Source organism: Mugil cephalus, chromosome 1, assembly GCF_022458985.1.
Source record: "Mugil cephalus isolate CIBA_MC_2020 chromosome 1, CIBA_Mcephalus_1.1, whole genome shotgun sequence".
Lineage (NCBI taxonomy): Eukaryota > Metazoa > Chordata > Actinopteri > Mugiliformes > Mugilidae > Mugil > Mugil cephalus.
Genome location: NC_061770.1, coordinates 10,211,736 through 10,227,918, shown reverse-complemented (window position 1 = coordinate 10,227,918; position 16,183 = coordinate 10,211,736). Strand labels below are relative to the sequence as shown.

The window sequence follows — 16,183 nt, the reverse complement described above, 5'->3', positions numbered from 1 at the left end:
CGTAGGTTAAACAAGGCTACCGCAGAGGCTCTGCCATGTGATGTGCTGTGGGAGCATAAGCCAAACTCAAGTTGCATATGGAGCCAAAATCAGCTTCCAAACAAAATCATCCTACTACATTTTGTAAACGTCTTAAAGTTAAATGTGCGCACTTATACTGTTATATACAGATCACAATGTGATTATTTTCTTTAATCTGTCTCATGAGGTTGCGGAGAGGACAGGAACTATTGCTGGCTGTCGCAACACTGTGAAACTGTCATGGATTTTTAAGTCGTGTGGGACAGCAGACAAACCGACCTCCTTCAAAAAGCAAAGAAAAAAAAAAAGAGGGGGTTTTGATGAAATGCAGACGTCAACATTAACACAAAATTTAGCATCCAGCCACCCATCCCGCCCAGATCTCCCCCTTTCGGCTAATGAAGGGACACAGTGTTGGCTGTCCAGCAAGCCTCTAAAAAGTTGTGAATAAAAATATCCACTGCTTCCATTCGGGATATTTACACTCATCCTTCACACACTCTAAATGTTTAGGAATCATGACCACTGACTGATCCTGGGCTTTCAAAAACTGCGATCGCAAACTTCAAAAGCCCCCCGGGAGCCTCCCTGCCAACGTCCACCAACCACAAAGCCTCAGATTAATCTGGGCCGACGGGAAAATGAGACAAGAACATGCAAACTAAGTTTCAGGACAGCAAACTCATGTTAAGATGTTGACAAGCATTAACTGTGTCCAGATCTGTGCCTTTGACTTGTTTAAATATCCATGCACGGGCCCTCAGATGCTTCCCTTTATGTTCGCTCACTGTGGGTTACATCAGTCAGATCAGTTGTAGTGATACAAATACAATAGGCTGGTTGTGTTCTTTGAAGATAATGTTAGATAATGCTGTAAAAGCTATCTCTAAACTTAAAACAATAAAGATTGTCTGCATTACAAATGAAAGCTAGGGCAAAATAAGGGCTGGAGTTATTTTTCAAGTGATTTCGTAAAGTATTTGATCCAATAAACCAATAATGTTTCAATTTGTATATTCACTTCAAATGATTTTTCACAAGAACCTACTGTGTAGTATGTTAACCTCATTCATCCATCACTTCATTTTACATCTTTTAAATGAGTCTTTTTCACTATAAAGTAAAGATTGTCCATAACAATCCCTTTATTCCGATGTGTGTTAACTGTGCACTCTTTTAATTTCCAGCAGAACAGAAGTGGATAAGCAGAGATTTGAACTAGCCACCCCGTAACTTTCTAACTTCTCCTCTAAAACATCCAAGGGCTTCTTAAAATCCAAAACAATATTGTTCCCTCTCAATGTTTTATAACAGCTTCTGTATTACACTGGCTCTCATATATAATGGATGTTACTCGAACCAACTCGTACAAAAAATAAAAAACAAAACCAAAAAAAAACAAAAAAACACTTGAAACCTTTTTGTAGCTACTTCTTCAATCTGTCATGCCTTCGTGTGCATTTCATAGTTTGTGTGCAAAACAGACAGCGGTGGGCCTGGAGACAGCAAGTGGACTCAGCTCGGGTCATTTATAAAACATTTCTCAAGGTAGCCTGAGCTCAAGCTCTGTGAATAAATTAGGTCCGTTGTCTGCGATTTTGATCATAGGCCGAGCATCTGGCGTTTTGGGCACTTCCTTTAGCATGTGTGGCCTTAATAGACTATGACTCACAGACCTCCGGACCACCTCCAGAAGGAAAACACTTATTACAGTAATTAAGTGAATCATAGAGTAATACTGAGAGAGCACAGAAAAAGAGGCTGACATGACACAGTCCAAGTGTCAGACGTCTAATACAAACACCAGTGAATAAGTGAGGGTAGCTTGTACCCGTTTCTCATTAGCAGCCGGAGTGACAAGAAATTCATTTGTACCTTTCAAGTGATTTTTCACCCTTCTTGGCATGTGTCCTCAGCTGTTAATGACTTCTTGGCCTCATGCAGCATATTTTATATGCGGGAAGGGTGGCACTTAGTCCAGCTGTATACCTTATATTTATACAACCAGAGCTAACTGACATGACACTCTCCCCGCTGCACACAGCAATTACATTCATTGGTGGTTGCTGTAGCCAGATACAGTACCAACTATAAAGATGGCAACATAGCAATTACAGCACAAGTGTGATATTTTTAGTTGTTTCCTGTCAAACTGAGGTATAAAGTGAATGGTTCTCTGTGTAAGCTGTGAAGCAGGCATTAACTACTAAAGCTCAGAAATGTGAAGTTCAGTGGGCTGGAACTGACTGGACGTACACTTCATTTAAATGCTGAGAGAGAGCGCACTCGTTTCGTTTCAGTCATTCAGACACAGCAAGTGTTTAATGGCCTCTCAATCACTGCTGCCGCCGTGATTCAAATCCGACTGTGTGAGCGCTGATAAGCAAAGAAAAATATAAAAACTTTATTTAACATTTAAATAAGGAGGAAAAACTGCAGATTTTACACCGAAAGACACAAAATTAACCTGCGTGAAATTGGCTATTTTCCCATAGTGGTTAATCTTTTAACAATTTTCTCGATTATGCAATTAATCAATGAACGTGCTCCGTCAATTTCTCAGAGCAGAAAATTATGTATTCATCATCATCACGACGAGGAAAAGCAAGAAAATCTTCACAAAAGGGAAGCCATGATTTTTATATCATGACTTAAATCATAGGTCTTCAACAGGGGGTCCGTGACCCTTAGGGGGGTCCGCCGAAGGCACTGCAGGTGGGTCGCAAAATCTTTGGTTGATTAGACATTTTTAATATATTTTTTAAATTTCCCCCCACAAATTAAAATTTCTTTAAATACACATTAACATGAATCCAACATATCTTAATAAATGGACAGTTAATAATAAAAAGGATAGTTTAATATTGAATAAAAAGTGATAATAATCGTGTATATTTATAAATAGCACTAGATCGAGTTTAATATAGAACACATACAGTAGGTAGGGGGTCCCTACTTAATCTCTCCATCAGTTTGGGGTCCTTGGCCTGAAAAACATTGAAGACCTCTGACTTAAATGATAAATCAGTTATTAAAGCCAATAATGGCCAATAAACGTAGCTCCCTCTACAGACTGCTTTAAGTCAAATGAAGCTCTAAACCCTAGTCAGTCAGAAATGAGATGATCAGGTGAACCGTGTCCAAGACACACCAAGAAACTTTCATTGCACAAACTCAGTTTTAATGGTCAGTGTGAATGGTAGGAGTGCAACTAATGATTTTTGTCATCAGTTCATTATCTACTCCATGTTTTCTCACTTGATTGCTTTGTCAATAAAATCTCAATAACAAACACAAAGATACTGCAGTTACTATGTGACAAAGGAAACCTTTAAAAGCTCTCATCCAACCAGAAACCATAAATCAGGTAGTCACTATTTATTTTGTCACTCAGTAAATCCTCTCTATTGTAGCTGGACACCACTCTTGATTATATACTGTATATATATATATATATAAATAAAGGTCAGGACTCCAGCGACACTTGTAGTGTATAGGACGACTTTATTAGACAGACGTGTTTCAGCTCACGGTCGGTCTAATAAAGTCTTCTAAGTTTTCCTCCTCCATGCACCTTGGTCGAAGGTGAAGTCGCCCCAGTATTTTTTTTTTCAAACAACAATAAATGCTTCTGTACTATTATCAGTCACCACTTAATCGCTGAGGTATCACATGCAGTATTTTCTATGAAATCTAAATAGACCCTTATAAATGATAAACCATAATATGACAGATCTGAACATGTCATTAATAGCCTTGTGATAGATTTTTCTTTTACTTTGAAATTGAATAGCCATACAAAAGAAGGAGAAAATATAAGCAACTATTTTTTTTGTAAAAAGATACATTTTCTTTTTAGTTTTAAAATTCCAGACCACCCTGCCAAGTAAATCTTAAATTTAAATTAACCTAAATTACATTACTGTTATGTGCAATGCTCACCACAGAACATTATATTGCCTGCATGCATGTAAAGCTCCAGTAATTCAACCTTAAATTCAATTGGTTGCCTTTTGTTATTCTTCTGTGACAGCACACTAAATGGGTTGTGTTCTATGGTTGTGCAAATAAATATATTTTATCCGCAGTATTTGGTATTTGTTGATAATCAAGAAAATTATTGGTACATTAATCAATGATGAGAACAATCATCAGTTGCACCCCAGCATGCCAGTATGATGGATGGTGTAAAGGCTGCAAATAAAAGAGCCAGTTGCCATTAATCAACAGTGCGCGCCATTACATTCTGCAATAAATTTATATGTGGAGTTCATCAGGGGTGACTAAATACTGAAGAGGATCATATGGTTTTTCCCATGCCTCTGTCCATTTAGGAAGTCTCAAATTCATCAGTGAAGTCATTCCTCTTTCTACCCAGAATGCACCGGCCAGAACCCACCAAATAAATAACTTGGCCTTTTTTCATCTGGATTCCTTGATGTATTGGGCTGGGTTTTTCCATTACTAAGCAGAATAAGAGCATTTCCTTTCACTTCCAGCAGTCTCTAAAGCTGGCGCTCACCATCAGGAATGTAAACACACACAGTCTGTAAACAAGGCTCTCTCTGACCCCCAACCCCCCTCCGACAACGCTGACCACCGCAGACCAGCCTAATGACGTCCCTCCCTGACCCCGCCAAACTCTCAAAGACAGACGCAGCCCCATTATTCAGCCAAGAGGTCACAGGAGGGAGCTGAGAAGAGGGTGAAGGAGGAGGAAGGATGGTGCAGAGTCGGCCGTGGGTTTAAGAAAGTACGGAGGCAGAGATGACAGCCCCTCTGATATCTCCTGCCGGATCACAGTATCTCTAATCAGTGAGTAATGGAACAGAAAAACAAAAGTGGGCTCTGCAGTGGGGGGTTAGAGGATTAATGATCTAAGCTGCAATTGGCTGAGGGACAGCACTGAGGTTCCTCCGAGAGTCATCAGCACTTGTGAAGGGGGCTCTAGAGGTGAGTCAAAGACTGGGAGGGGGGTCAGAGTGCCGTCAACACTGACTCCATCCTCCCCCGAAACCAACGGGGATGTTGTCAGCACAGCGCCGCATCTGCACAGAGAACAAAGGCCAGCGACAGAGTGAGAGGGAAACAGAGGACGAGATGGGAGCAGGAGGGAGAGTTTTTTAATTTTAACCGCAATGCCACAGTTGAGAGAAGTATCACAGGCCTCATTTGGAACATATTGTTCAGATTAAAGCCTTGATAAATAAACAAGCCCCAAACAGGCAATGCGCGCCGCTCTCCCGAGTGCGAATGCCTTTTACCACTGGATGCCAGTGTTGCATACAAAGCAGCTATCCGGACGCTCTCGTGAAAAGTTGGGGTGATTTAAACCACATTTCCACCTTCCTCTGTTGCACCTGAAATCTAAAGCTTTGTCAGCCCTGCAACCATTCTAAATGAGGTGACAAATAGTGGTCACAGGGGCCTCGCTAGCTGCTGATAAAGTGATTTTCTGCTCTAGGAAGGAAGAAAAGGTACCATGACAGAGGGGTTTCAATGGCTGATGGATTCCCCTGGGCAGCAACAGGGAATCTGCAGTGTCCACGGGTTATGGTTTTGCTTGGCTGTGACCTAACAGTTGTGCTGCTTGCAAAATGTGCAAAAGAATGCATGCACATGGTGGTGAGGGGTGGTGGCTGTCAAATATAATCAGTTCCAAACGCGGGGAACTGATCACAAACATACAGTGCACAAACACTAACCATTTCCTGGCAGGCTCGAAAATAAACGACATTTTTGAGGAACATGCACAACTGCTCTCCATCAGAGTTAGCACAGCTTTGGCATGAGGACTTTAACCCGGGAGAAACGGCTCGCTTGGCACTGACAGCTCAGCTAATGCTCACAAATAATCTTATTTGATAGATCCATATAAAAAAATCAAAGCAAAAGAACACCTTGTGTATATCCCAGGGTGTCAAACTATTTCAGAGCTGTTAGTAGTTGCCAGGCAACCAGTTGAGACTCCAGGAAGTTACCGATGCAGATTAGTCAAACGAGGTACAATGTGTTAATTGGTGAGAAGGGTTCTGGTAGGTGTACTTTGAAACCATGTGACAGAGCCACCCTAATATGTTCGCCATTGCCTGCTAAGCTAAGCAGTAGTTGAAATTCAAGCAATCAAACCAGCCAAAGCGAAGTGAATACTCCCAGACGGTTCACTATTCATTTCAAATTAACACTCATAAAGCATATATATTCATGTGATGCTGCTAGCTTTTGAGTTTTCATTTAACACTTAAAAAAGGTTATCGTAGGAAATATGAAGCTCGTTATAAAAAGAAAAATCTCCAGGGAAATATACTGACTAAAAGGTAATCATTTGGCAAGTGCACTTATCAAAGTTTCCATTTGGATATTTTGAGAGGGGAAGCGGGATTTCTGACGACGGGAATCTGCGACACTCTGTCGCGGGGAGGAAAATCTCTCGGCTCTACGTTCCGTCGGCCTGGGATGAAAGCGAGCAACCGCCCAGAACGAATCTACCACCGAATCGCCAAAGGTCACAGCTTGTGCCAGACAGCTTTGACTTTACCGTGTGCCTGTAAACACAGCGCTCCCGCTGCAGCGTGCCTGACCTAAAAGAAAATTAAAAGAATTTTTATAAAGTTGCCAGCTGGCCACACAGAAGCAAGGGATTTAACAAGACAAGGCAGGACAAACCTGAACTGTCCCCTCTTTTCTCCGGCTGCAGTGGAGCCTCATTTGGGCAAGTGAAAGAACTTCTGGCTGCTAAGAGCAATTATTAATATCCAGTATAAAAATCACTCATCCCCGTCATCCATGTTCACTTATCCCCACAACACACCCGCAGATCAAAGCCACCCCCCCCCCCCCCGATTCATACTCGCACGTTGCTCGTGGACAAAATTGTTATCAAATGTTTTCACCACTCAAGTAATGCCAAGATTATAATCTCTCTGCTCTCTTGGCTGCTCTGTAACAACTTGTACGGCGGTGTTGGAGCACCACTCGTCAGGCAGATGCTTGCTGAGTGCGTCTGCTGAGTGGTAAAGTGAGGCTGGATCGGTCCCCACCACCCACTCATCAGGGAGTGACCGAGGGCTACCCCGAGGCTCAACCTGCCTCAGACTCTCTGATCATGCCGAGAACACAACTATCTGACAGCGCATGCCTGCTGCAGAGACAGAAGACAAAGTCAGACAAGCTCAGCTCTTTCCGGCACAAGAGAGTTCTTTTTCTTTCGTTTGGGGAAAAAAAAAAAAAACACGCACACACACATTTGCCGGTTAGGAGCTCAACTGCTTTAATTGGGCTGACTGAGAAGAAATTAAAGGGTGACTTGTAGCTCTAGAAGTGATCCAAAGTGCAAGGGCCTGATTTGCTAAGTCACACAGCATTTCAGTTTTCTCTTCCTAGATGACCTGAATACATCTTCCAGTAGCCGGCTGTTAAAAATGTGCCGAGCCAAAACTTGCGCTCGGCACCTTGGCAGACAAACAGGGACTTTTGAGCACGCTCATTTTAAGACACATCCAGTCTCTGAGGGGATAAGTGTAACAACTCAACAAATACCACTGCAGGGGCTCGAAGGGAGGAAGGGGGAAACCGTGCAAGCATGAGAAATAGGAACGAAGGTGATGAAAGATAAATACCAAAGTGGTGTCAAAATGTCAAAGCGGAGACGCCGTGGCCGTGTTCGTGTGCTCATAAAGGACGCTGCCGCGGTCTCCGGGGTCCTTCTATTTCTTTCGCACAAGTTCAAGGCTGAACGGACGGGCAGAAATAAAACCGGTCCTTTGGCTTCATGTACACTAAATTACACATACAAAGGCCATATATACGTTCTCTCACTGTCCCAGTTACACATGCACTGAAACTATCACGCTCCCCCAGGCCTGCTACACATCCAGCCTTCTATCTAGTAAATAAAGTGGGATGGATGGATCAGTATAGGGGTAAAGGGAGAAGGGGGCACATCTTTTTTAATTTTTTTTATTTTTTACTTTTTAACAATTGCAGTTGTTGCTTATGGTTGACAAAGAAAAAAGCTTCAGCTACTTCATTAAGAGCAAAAGAAAGGAAGCGAGGACAAAGCAAACAAAGCTGGAGTTGAGTGAAAAAGGAAAGGGGTGCGTGATCGTTGGGGGATTTCTTCTCCTTCTTCTCCTTCTCCTTCTTCTTCTTCTTCTTCCCCTTCCCTACAGACTTGGTCACTGCGGAGACTCAGGCGGCCTCTCTAGGTAAGCCTCCCCATCACTCGGGCCTCATGGTGCCAGGGCTGCTCGGTTCCCACAGTGTGTCAGGGCCCGCATGTGGCCTTCCTCCCCACTCGGGCGGCCCTGCGTCTTTAGACCCCCAGGCCCCGGAGCAGAGGTTACACCAACACAGCCAGCCACAGCAGCATGTCAGCCCCACACCAACCGTTGCCTTGGTGCCGCTGCATTAGCAAAGAGCTCCTGACTCTGTTCGAGGGAAAGTGATTTGCCATGACGTCTATGGCTCCCCTTCTTTCCTTCCCTTCTCCTCGCTTGTTGCTGCTCGCTCACTGAGAAGCCTCCCTCTCTCTCTCTCTCTCTCTCTCTCTCCCTCTCTGCACATTTAATCTCTCCTATTTCCCCCAGTCTCATTTTTCCCTTCTTTGTCATTCTCTCCACCACATCCTCAAATCTTCCCTCCTCCGTCATTCCTCCGCTCTTTTTTTTTTCTTTCTTCCTGGAGTAATGACTGATGCCTGAAACGCAGTGCCATGATTAGACTGACACTGATGAAAGACAACATCTGCGTTGAATAAATATTGAGCTGACAAACTGTGCGCGTGCTTTATTTTCAGTCATTGTTCATCTCTCCGCTCCTCCGTTTTTTTTTTCAAAATTGCTCCCAGCTTGCGGGCTCGTCCGTGCCACACAGTTGCCACCGACATCAGACACGAACGACTCCGGAGTCAGGCGCAGATAATGTGAGAAGCCCACCGAGCGGCTGTCCGCCGTTTCGCTCAGTGACCGACAAACAGGTGCATGCCATTACCGACCCGACTCCTACAGCAGCATTCCACGCTACAAGGAAGTGTGTAATCGATGTTGTGGAAAATAAAGTGAGAAAAAAGTAGTTCTAATTGCAAAATGTAAATATTGAGTTTTCCCACAAGTGGGGGCAGACCACCCAGGATGCAAAATAGTCACCCACCCCCTTTCTCTTTTTGCCTTGTCGACCGCCCGAGAGATGTCTTTTTGTGAGTGCAAAACATCACCAACCACAATCAACACTCACACAGAAAACCATGATGTGTCTTTGCATGCAAATACTTCTGGCAGCTCCCGGCTTGGCATTTGTATTGTGGGAAAATTAAGTGATGAAAACCTGGAGGCGAAGGCTGAGGGGGATCAGAAATGCGAGCGTGTAACGCCGTGTCTGCCTCGTTCCTGTTTGGTGGCAGACTTTTTGGATACGGGCTGCCCCGACTGTCTGCGCTGAATAAATTCTTACAAGAAAGGAGAGAGGAAGAGGGCGGCCGCCGACGGGGCAGGACGGCACTGTAGCTGCAGTGTCTGACAGACAGAAGGCTCCTCCATGTGTGTGTTGCAGGCCGGTGTCAAATACTTGTCTTGACTGTGACAAATACCTCCTGGTAGTCTCACTACAACTACCTGCAGGATTAGCTATGAAACATAACTGTTCACACTGCTCATGCTGTTTGAAGATCAAAGACTTCTCTTTTTTCACCCCCCCAACAACAGCAAAGTCTCAGAGAAACTTAATTTAAGTCTTATTATGTCTCCTCTCTTTTCTGAATCGAAGTGGCAGCTTAAACATAAGAAGCTGAGCACACTGACACAACAAGAAAGCAATTAAATGATTTCAGAATGAGGCTGAATCCACAGAAGGCATCTGCTTGAATCACACTTGCATGTAATTGATGGATCAAAGTCTCCAGAAACTTCACTGCTGCTCTTCACAATTGAAACGCCGCACTTTTAAATGAACGACCCTTTCTGGCGTCCCAGAGGGATCCAGTCTATCAGTTAATTAGGCTTCCAGCTCCACACTACGGGGGCCACAATGAGCAAAGGGAAAAAGGTGAAAACTTACCTTGAGTGGTTTTACTTCCTGAAGCAGATTGCTGGACAAAGGCGACCAGGCAGAAACCTACAAATCCAAGGCTTGCGCGTATCAAAGCGTGCACATACATGTTAACTTTCACTGTAGTTGAACACGAGCGCTTTTCCCACTTTCTGAGGTCTGCGATGCGCGAGGGCACATACAAGGGTGTGTGCGGTATAAAGGTCTCTTGTTATTCCCTCTGAGCACCCGCTGACAGGATACTGTGCGATCCCCTCTTTCCTCCCAGCGCCTGCTTATTTGAGTTTCAAGTGATCGGGGTTGAGGGCAGCCCGACAACGCGGAGAGGAGGAAGGCTTTTCTGTTATCATGTTTCGAGCCAGACCAATGTCAATTTAAGAAAGGGGGAGAGAGAGAGAGAGAGAGAGAGAGAGAGAGAGAGAGAGAGAGAGAGAGAGATGAAGTGCAGCGCAGCGGCGGGGTCTGAAGGGGGAGGAGAGAAGAAGGAGCGTCCGCGCTGCGCTCCGGACTCCTCTGCCGCTCCTTCTCTTCTCTGACTGGTTCTCGCTATTTCTTTCTTTCTATTTTTTTTTCTTCTTGTTCTGCAGGAATTTACACACAGGTGCTGGTTGGGCCCAAGGTGGACAAGGGTTACCACGTGCACGGTGGGTCGGGTCCGTGCGGTCACCTGGTTGGTGCCACCTGCGCAAAAAAATAAAAATAAAATAAATAAACAAATAAATAAAAAGGCGAGAGTTGCCCGTCAAGGCGACGTGGTAAAAGAAATGGCTGAAAGAGGGGATACGAGGGTGGATGGCTTTCTAAATGACTCAGATGGAAAAAGTAATGGCCTGGAGATTGCATTTTTGTTCAGGCCGTGGAGCTCATCCGGGCCAACTAACAAACCAATACGCGCCTGTTTTCATTGGATCGTGGGTGCAGCATCGACGTGATGGTGCCTGCCACCTGATGTAAGCCCAACTTTGGCACTGAAACTCGTTCTAACGGCGTATTTTGAAATGTAAAAGTCAAATCAGGACTAAAACAGAGATCCATGGAGAATTATTTTCTAGGGTATGCAACAACAACAAAAACAACAAAAATGTTTGCAGTGAACTGAGTTAAAAGTTCAACTATAGAACACTAATTTAAAAAAAGAAAAACTTAGTGAAAAAAGAAAAAATGAAACCCCTTCCTTTTATTTTATTATGTACCACAACTGATTTCCTTGCATATTATCCCTTTTCCAAGGTCAGTTGGGGGCCTTAAGCAATTTCACATCCCTGCTATACCTGGACATGCACGAAGAACTGAATTCCAGGTGAACCTGTAACTTCCATAAGAAAACATGCCCATAAAGGAAATTCAATTTGCGATAAAAGGCCTTGTTGATATTAAGTAAATTGGCTGATTGAATAAGCTGCCGCAGCTGTTCAAAGTACAGTGCAAGATGAATCGTTTCCCTAGGTATGATAACTCACAATCTGTAATTGTTTACAGGAACATGGGTGAAAGCTTTATGAGAATCATCTGGTACGAGAACCAAAAACAAAACCTGGATGCAAATTATATTTTGTGTCATCTGGTTCCAGAACTGTAACCAACACCACATTATCCGCTTGTCAGTACTGAGCCTTTCCCCTGCAGGAGATTTAGCTCAACTGCCACATTTCCCTCATTGATTTTCGCTCCTGGCTTTGAATAACTAAGCCCTGTCAGGAGTCAGAAATCAGTTTTATGGAGATTCACTCGGCTATTTGTGAAGCATGTTGTAAAAAACAAACAAAAAAAAAAAAACATCAATCCTAAAACCGAACAAATAGCTTCGAAGTGGAATTCTAGGAGGAAAGATGCTCCACCACCAGCCGTTCGTGCTGATCACAACCCGCTCTGCGTGCACCATTACCCCCAAGACCTGAAGAGGGATGAGGCTTGAGGAGTTACATGAATCAAAACAGACCTCTCTCACTTTACCAGAAGCCCCAACCCACTGCTACTAAGCCACTGTGACACATCTTACCTGCTATGACAAATGAAGCATTAGTTCTTGCGGCAGATTCAGGAAAAAAACATCTGTATCCTTCCACACCTGCTGCATTATTGCCCAAATTAATCAGCTGTGTTGATGCATTTATGTTTGCATTTCAAGGTACGGGCAGATTCTATGGCGTAATTATCACACCAGCTCCTGTGCTTTTATTTTTTATTTTTTTTCTCTCTCTCAATCAAATATAATTAGGGGCTCACAATGAGGCTGATTGGAGATAACGACTCTTCTGTTTTTCTTAAGACACAGAGACTGTGACACACGCATGATTCGAAATGGCTGATGGCAAAAAAAAAAAAAAAAAGATGAGAGAGGATTGTTTTTCATTATCTCGCGTCTCATCAGATTTTCTTGCCATTACTTCTACTTTCAAGATTACTTGTGAAATTGTAATTATCTCGGGACCCGAAGACAGAAGAGATTCCGTAAACACTCCCATTTAATATGGCTTCCCCTGCCACGCCACGTCAGAGACTGGCGACCTCGAGAAATAAGAGATTCAGCACAACGGAATAACCTTCCCTCGCATCCACAGTAGAAGAAAATGCATGTAAATCCACAGCACAAAGTCAAGCAGTTCGGTGTAATTAAAATAACATCCGTCAGGGATATGGAAATATCCCATGTCCCTGTGTCCAAATCTCTGGGTAATTGTGAGCACTTGTATAACCAAATGAGCTCAGAGTCACTCTGGGAGTTTGAGAAAGTCAGCACACGGTTGCCACAGAGCCTGAGCACAAGTCGCGCTGGAGGATCAGTACACTTTTTATGGCAACACTTCATTAAAGACAGAGGGCTGTGCACAGGCGTTACACTGTGCACCAAACCGAGCTATTTTTACACCAGCAGACACACCAGGGAAACACAGGCAATGTTTAATTTATGATTCTCGTCATGAAAAGGACTTTTGGTTGTAAAGAAAAATGGGAGGACGATGTCGGGAGTGCAGAGACGATCCTTTCGCAGGCAGTAAGTTGAATTAAAGTGTAATTCACGGGGACTTGCAGGCTCTTTATGCAACAGATTTGCTGCAGAGTGATTGACCGCAACCTGTCACGACTTGTCTTGAAAAGAGTGAACAACTGTGTTTTTGTCCTTGATTTTACTGAATTTGGAGGCAATTTCCATTTGGAAGTTTTTCTTCCTAAAAAAAAAAAACCCAAGGTGCAATTTGGATCCATATGAAAAGTGTATGACTGTCAGAGGTACACTACTTTTACTGCCACAGCTGCTCCATTTGCAGCAGCAGTTACTTGAAAATGTCAACGTTTCCCCACTTTTCTGAAATTAGAGGGTGGAAAAAAAGTATGTGGCAGCCAGTTGTTTTAGACTGTGCCGTTATAAGCTGCTTTTTATTTCAACTCCAAAATATGAAAGTCAGACAACACTCCAGCAGCTGTTGCTGTAAGATAAATGTAAGATGGATGCACGTTGGGAGGCGACTGTGAGAGCCACCGCTGCACCAGGCTGCATGCTAATGAACTGTGGAGTCACAAGCCCTGCAGAGAGCCTAATGTTCGCTTCCAGATGGTCGTACACGGGGACACATCACCTCAGCTGCCCATTTCCTTGCCTCCACTTCGACATTTATGTTCCCCAATTGTCTGTTGTGTGTGAAAATGGCTGGGCTCAGAGCGCAGAACTTTCCCTCTGTTTCTTTTCCTCTTTCCCGGTAACTCTCTTCATATGCGAGGTTACCAACATCACCGCAGGCCCAGCAGGATGTCTTGGTACTCACCATGCCAGCACCACAGGGGAGCAGAGTGGCTTGCAGAGTTCCACACTTTAGTACAGGCATCCCAGCGAACGCTGCGGGCTTGCCCCAGGAATGCCTCCCGACCACAGCCTCAGTCACTGGCACTGAGAGGGAGCGAGTGAGGGAGAAAAAGAAAATGCACTTATCAAGTTAAAAGAAGTGTCACCCGCACACCAAGGTGTCCTAAAATGAGAAAAAGGCTTGTTCATGTTTGCATTAACTGCATCTCTAGGTGGTGCGAGAGGAATTCAAGTTGTGTTGCACACTATAGTGTCACACCAAGTTTCTAATTAGTGTTATCGCCTCTGTGCTGTCAGGCTATGGGTTATGAGAGCTTGTTTCTCCCTGAAGTGTGAGCCTTACTTATATTATGTTAGTATTGGTGCAGCAAGGTGGTAGACAAGGCACAGTGGCATAACATTATGACCGCCGGCCTAATATTTTACAGGTTTCCCTTGTGTCTGGAAACACAGCGTTACTGTGGGTTGAGGGGAGGGGCCTCTATGGTGGATCATCCCACAGATACTTGATCAGTTTATGATCTAGTGAATTTGGAGGCCAGGTCAACGCCTTGTGCTGTTTTTCATGTTTTTCTGGGTTGCTATGGGGTGGGGGTGCCAGGTTTCCCAGCAGAACATTGTATTGTCACAAGATAGTCACTGATAATGTGGTCATTATGTTATGCCTGATCGGTGTACAGAGAGGCTTGTTAGCTGTGTAGGTAGTAGAAGAGATACAGAGGTGTGCCGCGTCTCCACTTACAATCAAATGGACTCGTCAGAATCAAACGAGACAGAGAGGAAGACGTTGCCCTTTCAAAGCCCTAAATGTAAACCTCACTGAGAGTGGAACATTTAAAGTATCCGTCAACATCATGCAACTTAATTTTGTTAACTTTGCTGGCTGCCTATCTGAAGAACACACAGAGGAGAAAGATAATACCCGTATATTTTAAGTACACTCCTTTGAACTGGACTGGGCATGCTTAAACTTCAGCACGCCCAGCAGTGGCTCTGAGCCACTTTGTCTCCGCTAATCCGCAATGATCAGCCGGTGTGTGCAGAAAGGGACAAGGCTGTTGGTGGCCTCTTTCAGACAGACACTATGTAAGTAGGTGAGCACGGAAACAGGTCTAGGACAGCAGGGAAGTCCCATGAGCTCACCGTCTAGCCAGATAGCGCAGAAGCATACGCCTACCTGCTGCCTACTGCTCAAACTCCGAAACCTTGGATATGTTAAGCCGATCTAACGAGTTAAACACCAAACCTCACATCCCCCTCAAACCGCTGAAGACCCTCTAAGCTCAGCACTTGTGATGATTATGTTCGAGGGTCATTGTGACACTTTGATGAGTAAAACCTTCCAGTAAATCGCCCACATTCAGCTCTTACATTCTTTTCTAAAACTCTGACCTGAATCATTTCCTCTGGAGGCAACGAGACAAAGCCATTTTGTTTGGAAAGATAAAAACTACAGCTCAGGACCAAGTTCTCAGAGTAACACTGGTTCAGAGCTAGTGTGACCTAATAAGTAGTGCATGATGAAAAAAAGTATAAAATAAAAATTCTTTCCTCAGCTCAGACTACTAAACGAGTGGAGAAAATAATATAAAATGAAATGCATCGTGTCTAAAATGCATTTTCCACTACAAAAGACGGTTTATGAGACATTTCATGTGTCAACAGCTCAACCAGATTCTTTTTAATTAGTGAACCAAATTTTATTGTTATGAATGCAATTTTATTTTGAGGCGACTCAGCTGCAGAAAGACTTGGAAGAAACTGAGATAGAGTTTTTGGCAGTGAAGAATCTTTTGATACAAACTTCCCTTTGGCTGAGCTACAAGCCTAACTTGTCACTCAGCTTTTGTGTGACTACAAAATTATATATTAATCTAAAACCAGAACGCAAGCAAATCAGATTTAATATTCACTGTTGTGCTTCAGCAACAAATTATCTGCTGTTATGACTTCATGTGATCATAAATTTGTTTGGTGAGAGGGCTTTCCAAGAACTCATCACGGAAATAAAACAAGTCTGCAAACAAAAGGCATATGCTCGTTATAATAATAAATCACTGACGCGCAGAAAAATATGCTGTCCTATTTTCACTTGAATTCAACACCATTATCTGAATAAAGGATTGGATTTGTTTGCAGGGTGTTTATATGAAGGAGATGTGGAAACATTTGAATGTGTGCACAATATTGAACGCGCTCCAACGTAGGAGTCCTCAGCCACAGTGGAAGTCCTGTTTCACATCCACTGGTTAACGGACGTGGATCTACACTGCCCCCTAGTGGGGCGTGACTTTTCAAAGTCTGACACCGTTGCGC

The 16,183-nt window shown here is 43.7% G+C and overlaps 1 protein-coding gene across 2 annotated transcripts in view; it reads right to left on the bottom strand.

Moving 5' to 3' along the window:
• The window catches only part of scube3 (signal peptide, CUB domain, EGF-like 3), a 66,781-nt gene extending 56,336 nt beyond the window's left edge, over nt 1–10,445 (bottom strand). Inside the window, exon 1 of one of the 2 annotated variants that reach the window (XM_047595357.1) lies at nt 10,075–10,445. In XM_047595357.1, the coding sequence (XP_047451313.1) occupies nt 10,075–10,174 (100 nt within the window). In that variant the 5' untranslated portion in view covers nt 10,175–10,445. The remainder of the gene's footprint in view (nt 1–10,074) is intronic. The other variant, XM_047595365.1, reaches the window with a different exon arrangement.
• Nucleotides 10,446–16,183: the final 5,738 nt, after the last annotated feature.